We start from the raw sequence: 14,244 nt of genomic DNA, 5'->3' as shown, positions 1-14,244 counted from the left end.
ACATTAATACTGTTTTTTTTCCCATATAATGCAAGCTGTCAAGCTATAAAAATCACAAAAAACACCATAAAACTACACCGTATTTAAAGTCTTCTGAAGCTGAAGTTTTTTTGTGGGTAAATTGTGTTCACAATTGTAGTTCAGTTCTCTAGGTTCTGTCAGGACACTATTGTCAAATACGATTGACAATTAGAATACAGTTAGGATTGGCGGTATGGTTCTGTTGTGGGCAAGAACTCCCTGTGCATCCGTGCAGCCTATAGCATGGATAAGAGCAGCAATAACCCCCCTTAGGGTAAACACAACATAATTCGAGAATTTATTCTGATTCAAAGGGCACTCAGAAGGCCTAATCCTGACTGGACGAGAGGAGGAGCTGGGGATGGAGGAGGGTAATTAGCTCCTGAGAAACGCGAGAAACGGAGCTTATATATGAATACAGTGATACACTGTAAAATGTAATTAGTTGACCTTACTTAAAAAAAGTATGCAAACTCGTTGCCTCAAAAAAATTAAGCAAAGTAAGCTTAAGATTAGTGAGTTAGAAAAGCTTGTTTATTTTAAGTGTGCAGTACTAAATCAAGTAGTACCACTAGCACGTTTTTTTCATGTTCATGTAACTTAATAGCCATGATTAGTGTTAACTTAGTTTTTTCATTTTGTGTGGATTGCTTGATATAAATTTAACCCCACTTAGAATTACTAAATACCTACAACTTAACACTTTTAGTTCTGCTCACTCATTTTTCAAGTTCACTTAAATTAAAGAAAACAATTTCTGAGTTTGGTTTACTTTATTAATTATAGCAGCACTGTCCTTGTACAGCATTTAGAATTTCTTAAAAGTTTCCATTAGACAATTTTTTTTTTTTTTTTTTTTTTTTGACACATTGACATCAAGAATCAGCCTGTGAATCTCAACAATGGTGACAATTATAAAGCATGTTGCAGTGCATTCTGGGTGCAACCAATCAAAACTCATTCATGGCTCCCATCATGCATTGCTGCATGAATAAATAATGAGCTTATGATCAGGGGTGATCTGTTTGTCACCATTGTTGAGATTCATACGCTAATTCTTGATGTCTGTGTGTGCCTACTTTTTTATTATTTATTTGGATTTCATTGAAATGGCTAAAAATATTATGCTGTACCAGGACAGTGCTGCTATAATTAATCAAGTAAACCTAACTCAGAAATTGGGCTCTATATGAGTTCAGTGAATCAGGTCTAATGATTGTGAAATAAGGATTATGTTAAAACACAACCATCACCATCAGATCACCTTTTCTATTTGTTCATCGGGCTGATATAACTCAGGTACAGCAGCCAAACAAAATGTTAAATTAATGATATGAGGGTCAAGAGCCCAACTAAAACAAACACTAATCACCACAATGGTGGCTTAAAATTACGGTTTTCACCTTCAGACAATAGTAGCTATTGAAGGGCGAGTCTTGGCGTGACCATATATCGACGTCTAGCGTAGAGAGGACTGATCTGCGCATGCCCACAGGTCATAAACTTACTTTTTCTGAATGAATCCAGCTCAAGTAGACTGAGCTGGTAAGATTTTTCAACCTCAAAGTACAAGTAACTTACTAAAAGTGAGTGTTAATAGCAGGTTGAAAAAAAATTATTAAGGTCAATTTACTATTTTTAATTAAATACGATGTTTGCATTTACAGTGTAGGCGTCGTATTCCTATAGGTAGAAGTGGATCAGCTGAGAGTCAGCTGATGCAAGCTTGACTAACGTGACCTGCCAGAACTGACGCTACGCTTAATTTATTTTGGTCTGGACCAAAAAAAAAGGGGAGCGGACACATTAGCGTTCACACACACTGCGTCCGAAATCGAATACTTCCCTACTACACCGCGTTCCAAATTATTATGCAAATTGGAATTAAGTGTCATAAACATTATGGATGGTATTGTGTCTCTTTGGATCACTGAAATCAGACACCTGTGATAATTAGTTTGCCAGGTGAGCCCAATTAAAGGAAAACTACTTAAGAAGGATGTTCCACATTATTAAGCAGGCCACAGGTTTCAAGCAATATGGGAAAGTTCTGGATCTCTCTGCTGCGGAAAAGTGTCAAATAGTGCAATGCCTTGGGCAAGGTATGAAAGCATTACATATTTCACGAAAACTTAAGCGTGATCACCGTACTGTGAAGAGATTTGTGGCCGATTCAGAGCACAGACGGGTTTGTGCAGATAAAGGTATAATGAGGAAGGTTACAGACAAGATCATCGGATTAAGAGAGCAGCTGCTAAAATGCCATTACAAAGCTGCAAACAGGTATTTGAAGCTGCTGGTGCCTCTGGAGTCCCGCGAACCTCTAGGTGTAGGATCCTCCAGAGGCTTGCAGTTGTGCATAAACCTACTATTCGGCCGCCCCTAACCAATGCTCACAAGCAGAAACGGTTGAAGTGGGCCCAGAAATACATGAAGACTAATTTTCAAACAGTCTTGTTTACTGGTGAGTGCCGTGCAACCCTGGATAGTCCAGATGGATGGAGTAGTGGATGGTTGGTGGATGGCCACCATGTCCCAATAAGGCTGTGACGTCAGCAAGGAGGTTGCGGAGTCATGTTTTGGGCCGGAATCATGGGGAGAAAGCTGGTAGGCCCCTTTAGGTTAAAATGACCGCGGCAACTTTCTGACTGACCGCTTTCTTCCATGGTACAAAAAGAAGAACCATGCCTTCCGTAGCAAAATCATCTTCATGCATGACAATTCACCATCTCATGCTGCAAAGAATACCTGTGTGTCATTGGCTGTTATGGGCATAAAAGGAGAGACACTCATGGTGTGGCCCCTGTCAACCTCAACCCTATTGAGAACCTTTGGAGTATCCTCAAGCTAAAGATCTATGAGGGTGGGAGGCAGTTTGCATCAAAACAGCAGCTCTGGGAGGCTATTCTGACATCCTGCAAAGAAATTCAAGCAGAAACTCTCCATAAACTCACAAGTTTAATGGATGCAAGAATTGTGAAGGTGATATCAAAGAAGGGGTCCTATGTTAACATGTAACTTGCCCTGTTAAGATGTGTTTAATTGAAATAGCCTCCCAATTTAATATGACCTCCCAATGCTGCAGTTTCAGCAAATCACCATTTTCAGATCTTTACAACCTATAAAATGTTTTCAAACTCTGTTGTGCATAATAATTTGGAATTATTAGTCCATTTTGAGTTTTTTATTTTATTTTATTTTGTTTTTGTTGGGTGGTTTGTTCAATGAAATTCGACTTGTACCTTAACGGTTGGTGACTTGAAAATTATACTGACTGTCATTTGCATCGACTATTTAGGAAAATCAGTGTAAAATATCATTTGCATAATAATTTGGAACACGGCGTATATAGTATGCGAAGAAAAGTAGGCCAACGGAGTAGTCAGTCAAGTCATCTTCATTTATGTAGCGCTTTTAACAATGTAGATTGTTTCAAAGCAGCTTTACAGAGATAAACGTATAATTGAAGGTAACAGACTCAGAGATTGTTTTGGCTTTATAGCGGTTCTTTAATAAAGTTATTTTCCAGCAAAGACACCATTCTCTCTACACAGACTTTAAACGCGAACGTGTGATAAACGCTGATGGCGTTCACATGCGCATTAAGAATTGATTCTATAGTTATGTGCGTTTGAATATATGTGCGCAGGTTTGTAATTCCCTACAAACCAAGCCTAAACAAAGTGGTCTTTCCTTATAAATTTTGATACAGAATTTTATTTTATTTTGTCACTTCGGGGTAGGTACGCGAAACGAATTTTCCCGACAACGCTTTATCTGTAGAGTGGTAAAGGGATCCTCCATAGGGAGAGACTAGTTGGCACTTCAGCACTGCGTTGTCATCGGGCCAGGCAAAAGGACCCGATGAAAGTAGTATGTCCGAATACATAGTTTTTGAAAAACGGTAAGCGAAAAGTCCCCGGATGACCTACTACTTCCGGCGAGATTCCGAAGTGCGCATACCATAGACACTTTACTATCCCATGAGGCCACGGGAGAGGAGTTGTGAATGGCAGTGAAGCGACGCAACTGACGCCGGTAGATCACATGACAATGACAACATGGCGAATGTAGTACGTCCGGATTACATTCATACTTCACACATTCATATTATAAAGAACATGCTTTTTAACTGTCGCAAAGTACGTTCAGATTGAACTTGTGAGAATAATAGTAATTTAATTTAATTATGAAATTATTATTGTTATGGATTTATAGCGCATCACCAGCTGGAGAGCTTAGCTTGCTCCTCATTGAAAATGTTTTTAAAACATTTAGGTGTATTTTACAACGAATTATAGTTATTTACGGTCTATAATGTATCCGAACACTGCAATAATCAGTCATCGATGAAAATTTAAAGCAGCTTTTTTTCAAACAGCGCTCATATCTATTTCAGAAGTTTGTGTCAATGATGTCCAACTTTCATATTAACCTTTACATTTTTGGGTTATCTATCTAAACAGTGTTATTTGATATAAAATGCAGTGGAATAAGGAAGACACAATGCACACTTCCTCTTAAACCTTGTTTAACCCAGAAAACATTTTTTAATTAATCAGTGCTTGCATAATTAATAGGTCTTTAATGCCTATTGGGTAAATTTTCAAAGCTGCTGTCATTTTTTTTTAGGACATGTTCCTCTTTTAATCAGTTCTGAGGTGGGTTTCTGACCGCTGGAGTGTTGTGTGTGTGTGTGCTTGGTGTGTTAATGTCTAGCTTTACGTTGATGTGATTAATGAGTGTGGAAAATGCAGGGCACGTGGTGTCATAATAACAGTTAACAAATCTCCATATGCCTTATGAAACTGAGGGACAGAGGCATACTATTCATATTTGAACGTTTTATAAAGAGAACCTGAAGACAGGAAAAGGGCAAGAGCGAGGAATAGCGGAGAATACTAAACAGAGATTCCTTTTTAAGCTGGATTCCATTTAAATTGAAATAGAAGGAGCCCAAAAAAACGGAAAAATAAGATCTTGTAAGATGTGGTACCATAAGGAAGTAATTCAAAGAGATAAAATGGATTAGTCACTGCTTTATAAAAGAAATTGTGTCTTTTCTAGTTCCGTGATGAAATGCTCTTGCAAGTGTTTTTATATTCTTAAATTAAAATTCAGCTCTTTGTTTCTGCATCACTAACGCGAGAGAGCATCCGCTTTTAGTTGTTTTTGTGCATTAGGAGATATTGACAATAAGACATCTAAGTTTTCTTTCTTTCACACTCTTGTTTAAAGGTCAAGAAAAAGTCAATGAATTGTAACTGCTGCGAAGAGTTTGCATTCGTTTTAGAGGTATTTTATGTGGGGCTCTATAGAAAGTAACTTCTATGCATTTATAATCATTTTTAAATCACTATTATGTAATATTTTTTTGTGTTATTAATGCAAAAACTGTACACTTTAATTTTCAATATTATAAATAATAAATAAAAAATATTTTATTTTAAGGAATAAAATTAATCAATTGATTAATAATTGGTATGCCTTTTTAATCACTATTATCACAGTTGTTTTCAGTGTTATTAATGTAAAAATTATGCATAAATGCATAAAGTATTTTATTTTCATTTTAATATTTTTATTTTAATAAAAAAATAATGAATACATTCAGTAATTGTTATACATTTTTAATCACTATTATCACAGTTGTTTTCAGTGTTATTAATGTAAAAATGATATGCTTTAATTATAAATAGATAATGTATTTTATTTTTATTTTAATATTTTTATTTTATGAATACATTCAGTAATTGTTATACATTTTTAATCACAATTATCACAGGTATTTTCAGTGTTACAAATTGGACGTTTTAATAATAAATATAATAAATAAATTAAATATTTTGTTTTAATATTAATTCATTTTATTTAAATATTTGTATTTAACATCATGCTTCTTGATTGGCCCTCACCTCCGGCCATATCCCTGCTCATAGTCTGGGTTATTTATGGTCATGAATGAAGCAATGTCGGGACATTAATGACAAAAACCAGCACTGAAAAAGACTCTTGAGACTCTTCAGTCCTTGTGAATATGAAACTCTTTCTCCCATCGAGTGGCTCTGCTGTGGCTGTGAACTACAAATGAAGCATTGAAATTCCACTTTTGGGAAGCTACTATGATTTGTGCGATCGTTCTATGCAGTAGTTTTATAAATAGCATTGTCTGCTCACTATTTTTAAGTCCCAGTGGTGCTTTTCCCTCTAAACTGGTGCATGCTGTCACTTCACATTGCAGATCACTGCATTCATACTGCATCTCTCTTGTTCTATATGCAGTCTAAAACTTTGCTTCATGTTTCATCACAGGTTGAATTAAGGCTGGACAGTGGTGATGTCACTGCAAAGTAAGTTAAATCATTTAAGAATTGCTATGTTTAATTTAATTTAATTTAATTTTTTATTATTTAATTAAATTAATTAATTAATTTTATTTTATTTTAATGTTTTCTTAGACTGACCTTTTTTGGTTATTCAGGACATGTCGAGTTAAAGTGCCATGTAGGTAAAATAGGGTCCAAAATGGTTCTGTAATGCAAATTAATACATTTTATTACCAGTATAAATTTACATAAATCTCAATGTCATATTAGGATTCTTTACTGACAGCAACACTTGAGCTGCTTTTCTAGAGATCAAGTTTCTTGTGCTTCAAGGAAAGCACGAAAATCAGATTTTGCATGGTGATTGTCACTGATTTTCTTATCGGTGACTTTTAAAAGTATTAAAAAATGTATTAGAAAGTATTAAGGTATTCAATTTTTTTAATAAATATTAAATTAAATATATATATACTGTATATAATCATATATCATAAATACAAGCATTATATATATATATATATATATATATATATTATTTTATTTTTATTTAAGTATATATATAATGCTTGTATTTATGATATTATATATGATTATATACATATATATATATATATATAATGCTTGTATTATGATATTATATATGATTAATATACAGTAAATATATATATATATATATATATATAAATCATAAATATACAGTTATATATATATATATATTATATACATATACAATTATATATAATAATTAATATATACATATCTATGCTAACATCCCACAATTAATTTTTTATTTTTATATAATTAGATACAATATAAATGAAATTTAAATATGATTTTTTATATATGTTATGCTTCTAATTTGGAGATTATATATTAAAATGTAAAATTCAATTTATAAAAATGTATGTTTAAATCGTGATTTTGGTGCTCATCTCGTGCAGTGAGTGAGGCAGAAGGAGCTGTGAAAGTGGAAGAGTGGCAGCAGACGTTTTACGCCTCTGACTCGGGGATACAGTCCGGGGCGACCACGATTCGTGATGAGGAGGAATCTGAGTGCTGTAAGAAGTATAGCGTCAGTGCCGGCGCTGTGGAGAACGCCACGGGTAATGTGTTCTCTCTAAAGGTCTTCCTATGCCTCTCCGAACATTTTGATGAATTATACTACCTGAGGGCCTCCCAAAAAATTTCACATTAGAGTCAGTGGCGTTAAACCCTCCCGCAAGGGCTGTGTGGTTTCACTGGCCCTGTACAACGTTTGGAAAGCATTGTTTACTTTTCGCTTTCTTAGACATATGCAGTAAAAAGTACATCGCCTACATGAGGATATGCATTCGCTGCTGTGCCACGGCTCTGATAATCCTGTTGCTTTATCTCTGCAATATTCGTATTAAGCGTACCTGTGGTTTTCTCATTATTCTTTGTCGTCGTGGTGCATGTCGTCAGTTCGAAGTGTCTGGGGATTTTAAAATAGATTCCTCACCATGGCAGCATATGTGCTTGCGCAGTTTTAGAAGAAAGCTGCAAATTTATTGTTCGCCCAGAGCCAGTGACATTTAGAAACTCATCCAAACACTCAGTTCAGTAGGTTCACTTTTTATGGTTAGAACATTATTGCTATCACAACAGAACCTCCGAAGAGCCCTTTCTGACGCTCGCAAGGCTTCCAGCACGGATTGCACTTTATTCAGACTGTCACAGACGCACTCCCATTATTCCCTCCTCTGGTTCGCTGGTGTCAATCTATTCTCTTATTTGCCCTGAACCGCGTCTCCACTGCATCACGCTACGAAATACTGCATGATGTGATGGATTTTAAAATATTTGATGAAACTGACTCTGAGATCTGATTGAATGAGCCACAATCTAGGTCTTATTTGCGGATAAAATAGCTGACATGCAGACACCTGTAACTGCACAATGATTTTATATTAAAGGGGTCATGAACTGAGAAATCAAATTTTCTTGAGGTTTTGACATATTAAGAATATCCTGAAAGATCTCAAAACGTTCTTGTTAGTCCTAAATCATCTTTTAACGTTAGCAGGCCCAGCGAACGACTCATTCTGGAATATGCCTTTTCATGACGTAATAAGGTAGCGAACGATCAGCTTAGGCTCCGCCCACTGGCGTTAGTGAGATGAGGAAGAGAGAACAGCACAGGGTCACTCACTGGACTAAAAATAACATTACCTTCCGAAGGATCCTAATGCTGGGAATGTGGTTGTTTTATTTTCAACAATGTGTATGTCTCAGTTGAACATTATTTATTCGTATTCGGTACATTTCACTGGATTCTTTGGTAAATCAGTTCGCAAACTCGGCGCAGGCTTTTACGATATGATTACACTATATGTAAACAACCGTTTTAATTCTAATGTCTGATCTGTGACCAGTGATTTCTGATGTAATGATGCATGTAGCTACAGTCAGATGTTCTTTGTCCTGTCAGTAAATCAAACCAGTGACTAAACGGTCAACTTCACATTGTTTCTCTTAGTAGGGTGTAAATAATCAGCTCCGTTTCTAATAGCTGTAGCTGTCAATCAAACAGCGCGTGTCTGTTTATCACTGACTGACTTCTGGACTTGCACTAAACCTCTCGGAATAATCAACGAATCTCTTATTTACATTGTGTTTGCACTGTTAGTTATGATGAAAGCATTCGTTAGTGTGCAGAAATCGAGTTGCAATGACGAGATGTCTGTGATCGGCTACATGCTCATCACTGCAACCTTGCCACGATCTTAATATAATGCCGTAGATCTAATTGCATTATCACTTTTCACGAGTAGTTAACATTGAGAGCAGTAATAGTAAAAGCGTGCTAAAAGTTTTCGAGGGAGTTCCACATGTAGTGTTAGCCAATCACAGCAGTGGGCGTTTACACTGAAGTCTCACACAGACACGCCCCTTCAAACAGAGCGTTCAAATTAGAGGGATAAAATCAGGCAAGGAAATATGCTTTTTTTTTCTGAATTATGACAATTTTTGGAATAAAAATCATACTAACATTAAAAGTGCACCCCAGAAAACATTATGAAACAATAAAACAATGCAGTTCATGACCCTTTTAATGCGCGAAGTCTGCATATCTAATATGTATTGTGCACAATATAATTAATTATAGTAATTGGTGGAAGAACTAATCAATGTAGTCATTTTAATCATTATTATTATTTAATAATATTGTTGTTATTGTTATTATTGTGTGAAGCAAAAATATGTTTCTTTTTATCATAAAAAATAGAGCACTTAATTTTTTATCTATTATTAAATGTAAAGTATGCTATTATTATTATTATTATCATCATCTAAATTATTTACATTATTACTATTATTATTATTATTATTATTATTATTACTATTAATATAATTATTACTATTATTTATCATGGTTGTTTTTTAGTAATAATAAAATTAATAATTTGTTATTGTAAAATAAATAAATAATAGTAACATAAAAAAATTGCAAACCTACATTTAAAAACATTAAGTGTGCTTATTATTTGTTTTTTCATCCTCATCATCTATGTATTTATTTATATTATTTAATATTAATACCCATAACATATTATTATAATCATTATCATCAATCATCAAATAGTAGTATTATTACTATTATTTATTTATATATAAATGAATAAAAACAACAATAATAAGCATTATTAAATAAATAAACAATATTAATAATAATAGCACAATTTTATTATAACGCATTTAATAATACATTTAAAAAATAAGTGTGCTTATTATTATTATTATCACTATTATTATTATTTATTATGGTTGTTTTTAACAATAATAACATTAAATAAATAAATAATAGTAATAATAATAGCACACTATTTCAAAAATAAGTGTGCTTATTATCATTATTACTATTATTATTATTTATATATTGTTTTTTAACAATAATAACATTAAATAATAGTAATAATAATAGCACGCTATTTCAAAAATGAAGTGTGCTTATTATTATTATTATTATTCATAAGATCACCTCTTAACAGTGTTAAAATAATTCAATTTGACTCTTTTATTTCTCTCTCTCTGTACTCAGACGCTGAGGCTCAATACAGTCTAACTCGAGCCCAGAGAGTGCGTGCAGCCATGTTCCCCGAGACGCTAGTGGAGGGAGAGACGGTGCTCACCACACAGAACGATCCAGACCAGCCCACCAATGTCCAGAGACTGGCCGAGCCCTCGCAGCTGCTGAAAACAGCCATCGTACATCTCATCAACTATCAGGACGATGCTGAGCTGGCCACACGTGCTGTACCAGAGCTCACCAAACTGCTGGCCGATGACGACCAGGTATGATGGAAAAACGTTCAGAGACAATCATCACACGAAACCCTTTTAAATAAACATGCGCGTTTGAGGCTGGGAAAACCTGTTTAAAAATGCCGTCAATTAATTATGAAAAACAAAACTTTGTGCTGAAGACTTTTTCAATAAAACAGTACAGTTCTGCAAAAGGCTGTACAGTAGCTTTTGTTCTGTTGATATCCCACATCAGCTGATATCTTCAAAATGATCTAGAGTGAAATTACAAAAAGTTTTGACTTAGTAGCTGTTATTCTCAGAGCGTAAACCCGGCTGCGCACATGGTGATATGAGATTCAGAAAGAAAAGGGTAATGAAAAAATGCAAGATGGGAAATAATCTCACAGGACGGGCCAGAACTGTGGAAGGAATAAAGTGAAACAAAAGAGAGAAAAAAAGTGCTACGATATTGTGGAAAACAACTTTAGGATATTATCTGTTTTCCAACTTAAATTACTGGCTGCCAAGAGCATGCAACCATTGAAATTCTAAAACCAATTAGAAACCATATTTGTTAATTTTTCTATTCATGCCATGTGTATAATTTAGCATATTTGTGCATTTTTGTATGGTTTTGTGTATTAATACATACTTTTTTAAGAGCTTTTTTTTTTTTTTTACATTGAAGAATTTTAATACTGACTTGAGTCACCAATCGTAAAATATTGTTCTTTAAGCAAAATACATATGTGTTACGAACTGCTCCGAGACTTGGGTTGAAGATCCAAATGCAGCTTTATTGGGACAATCCAGAAATATAAATCCATATAATAAGCAAAGGGTCAAACACGGGCAAACAATCCAAACATAAAACAAGATCCAAGAAACACAAGCAAACAGGGTGATCCAGAACAATGGGTAGAGAATCAAAAACCAAGACACAGGAAACCAGGATATCACTAAAAAGTGCAGTCTAACACAAATACAAGACTTCGCATTGAATGAGGGAAAACACTGGGCTTATTTAGGCAGAGCTAACCAGATAATGATACACAGCTGAATGAAATCACACGTAATGAATTCTGGGAAATGGAGTTCATGATGAGATTAGGACAGAAGGAGCGCCCTCTGGTGGCGATCATGGGAACAAAATGATTGGACTGACAGATATGCGACCATACTATATTACACTATGCTAGATGACTTCTACTAGACTTGCTACACTCTTAACCCCGCAGTTACATTTCAGCTTACATAAAGTTACATAATGCATTCGGGTCCATTTTGACCCAGAAGTGGCATTAAAATTTCGTACGTATGTTTTTAGTACGAAAATGTGTGAAGGCTGTCAAAATACAAAAAAAATTTGCAAAGAATTTCCCAAATTTTCAATTAATAAAAAAGTGTGAAATGTAGTAATAGCATTTTAAAAACATGCTAAAGGGCCTTTCACACTGAACGCAATAATTCGGCATGAATGTCCGTCGCGATAGCGCTCTTGAATTAAAACAATAGATCCCTATGGAGCTTTTCACAACAGGCGTGATCAATTGTGACGCGACAAGGCGAGATTTATTTTTTCGGCCAGTTTCGATTTATTTTTATTTTTTTACCCGTGATGGAACGAGCTGTCCAATTAGATTTGAGCTTACCCGAGCCGCTGCTGTTGCACAAAAGTGTGAGAGAGAGTGGTGGCGCTGTTTTGAAAACCTTTGTAAACACAGAAGAAAAGTATTCTGGAAGAGAGAAGAGAATGGATGTTGAGTTCTTGTTATCACTGTTGTCTGAGAATAGATTTATTCTCATGTTTACTTAAATATTACGCGATCTGAAGAGCACTGTCCGTTTTCCTCCACGGCGCACGAGTGTTATGAGTAAGAGAGCACATTCGCTCTAGATCTGTCAATCATATTCAGAACTCGTGCCCTTTCGCACATAAAGAATTGAGAGAAACGTTTCTACAGATGAAACATGAAGCCAAATAGACATAATGATTACGACGATATATGTTCTGCATGTGTTTCACATGCGGCTCGGGGTGTTTTTATAACAATAAACAAATGTTTGAAATTGAGAAATACAAGTAGGTAGCGTTCAGTCCATTATAACACTTCAAATAATGCATGTCTGCCTATTATATAATCAAAATGCACTTCAAATCACAATCAGAAGTTATTGTAAGCCCTTAATTATGGTTCAAAGTGGGTTTTGAGCAAAAATATGAATAATACATTCATTGTGAAGTGTAGAGTGATGCTAATTGTACCTCTCATTACATTTTATGATGTATTCTTGTAAGCATTATAGATATTTTGTGTTTCTGGTGTAGTACCAAACTTAATTTAATGCTGTTGGGCAGCAAATGATTGCAAACAGAAAAAACTTCCAAATGCATAACCTGTGATGAAAAATGCATTGTCGGTATTGTCGTGCAGGGGTGAATTAACCAAAGGCGATTTGTCGTTTCGCGTTCGGTGTGAAAGCTCCATTCGTCAACGATTCGCCTCGCGTTCAGTGTGAAAGGGCCTTAACATTCACTCATTAATGAGGAGTTACCGATCAGTTACAATATGGTTTTAGTTGAAAAATATTAAGTTATGACTGTTTTACAAAGCTTACGTTCCACTGGGTCCAATGCAGGTGAGTAATAAAGGTTCCTTATTGGCATTTATCGTTCCATGAAGAACCTTTAACATCCATGAAACATTTCCATTCCACAAAAGGACTTTAGATTTTGAAAATATTCTTCACACTAAAACAATGGTTATTTTAAGAACTGTTCCCTGAAAGGTTCTTTGTGGAACCCAAAATGGTTCTTCTATGGAATCGCTGCAAAAAAAACCCGTTTGGAACTTTAGAGTGTAGACATAAAAGTTGAAACTTTTTCTTGTACGATGGCAGGTGGTGGTAAACAAGGCAGCCCTCATTGTGAACCAGCTGACGCGCAAGGAGGCGTCCCGCCGCGTGCTCATGCAGTCCCCTCAGATGGTGTCGGCTGTGGTGAGGGCCATGCAGAACACTGGAGATCTGGAGACGGCTCGCTGCGCTGCCAGCGTCCTGCACAGCCTGTCCCACCAGCGCGAGGGCCTGCTGGCTATCTTCAAATCGGGTGGCATCCCCGCACTTGTGCGCATGCTCAGGTGAGTGTATGCACAAAAAGCATTTTACTTCTGTAATGTGACATGTTTCCATATGAACCAGGATATGTGAAATGTTTTTTAAACTTGTTCAGCATAACTTGACAGGTGAGGAAACACAGGTAGGTAATTGTAGAGTCGAACGCTGGAGGAATACGAGAAGAACTTATATTGTATATTTCTATGGAGTCGGTGAATGTAGAGTTAAAGGAACACTCCGCCGTTTTTTTAAATAGGGCTTATTCACTTTCTTTCCTACATTTAGATAGGTGGGCAAATGCATTTTTGTCTCAGTGCATGCATTGTTTTAGTTTGACATGGTCGGCGCTAGCTTAGCTTAGCATAATGAATGGAATCCTTTGTTGCCAGCTAGCATGTCCTGAGTAAAAGTGATATAATTTTTTTTTTTAAAACACCTAATTACTTCTTGTGGCCTGCGTATTCACAACAAGTACAAATAGCGATGCAGATTAACACTAGACGATTTCCTAGGC

At 35.5% G+C, this 14,244-nt stretch overlaps 1 protein-coding gene across 2 annotated transcripts in view; it reads left to right on the top strand.

The window, feature by feature from the left end:
* The window catches only part of jupb (junction plakoglobin b), a 78,755-nt gene that overhangs the window by 34,395 nt on the left and 30,116 nt on the right, over positions 1 to 14,244 (top strand). For both annotated transcript variants that reach the window (XM_084424212.1, XM_084424213.1), the window contains exons 2-5: positions 6,334 to 6,371; positions 7,289 to 7,450; positions 10,408 to 10,661; positions 13,515 to 13,753. In XM_084424212.1, the coding sequence (XP_084280338.1) occupies positions 6,359 to 6,371; positions 7,289 to 7,450; positions 10,408 to 10,661; positions 13,515 to 13,753 (668 nt within the window). In that variant the 5' untranslated portion in view covers positions 6,334 to 6,358. The remainder of the gene's footprint in view (positions 1 to 6,333; positions 6,372 to 7,288; positions 7,451 to 10,407; positions 10,662 to 13,514; positions 13,754 to 14,244) is intronic.

Source organism: Rutilus rutilus (genome assembly GCF_951802725.1).
Source record: "Rutilus rutilus genome assembly, chromosome: 11".
Taxonomy (NCBI): Eukaryota; Metazoa; Chordata; class Actinopteri; order Cypriniformes; family Leuciscidae; genus Rutilus; species Rutilus rutilus.
This window is presented reverse-complemented; position numbering and strand designations above follow the sequence as displayed.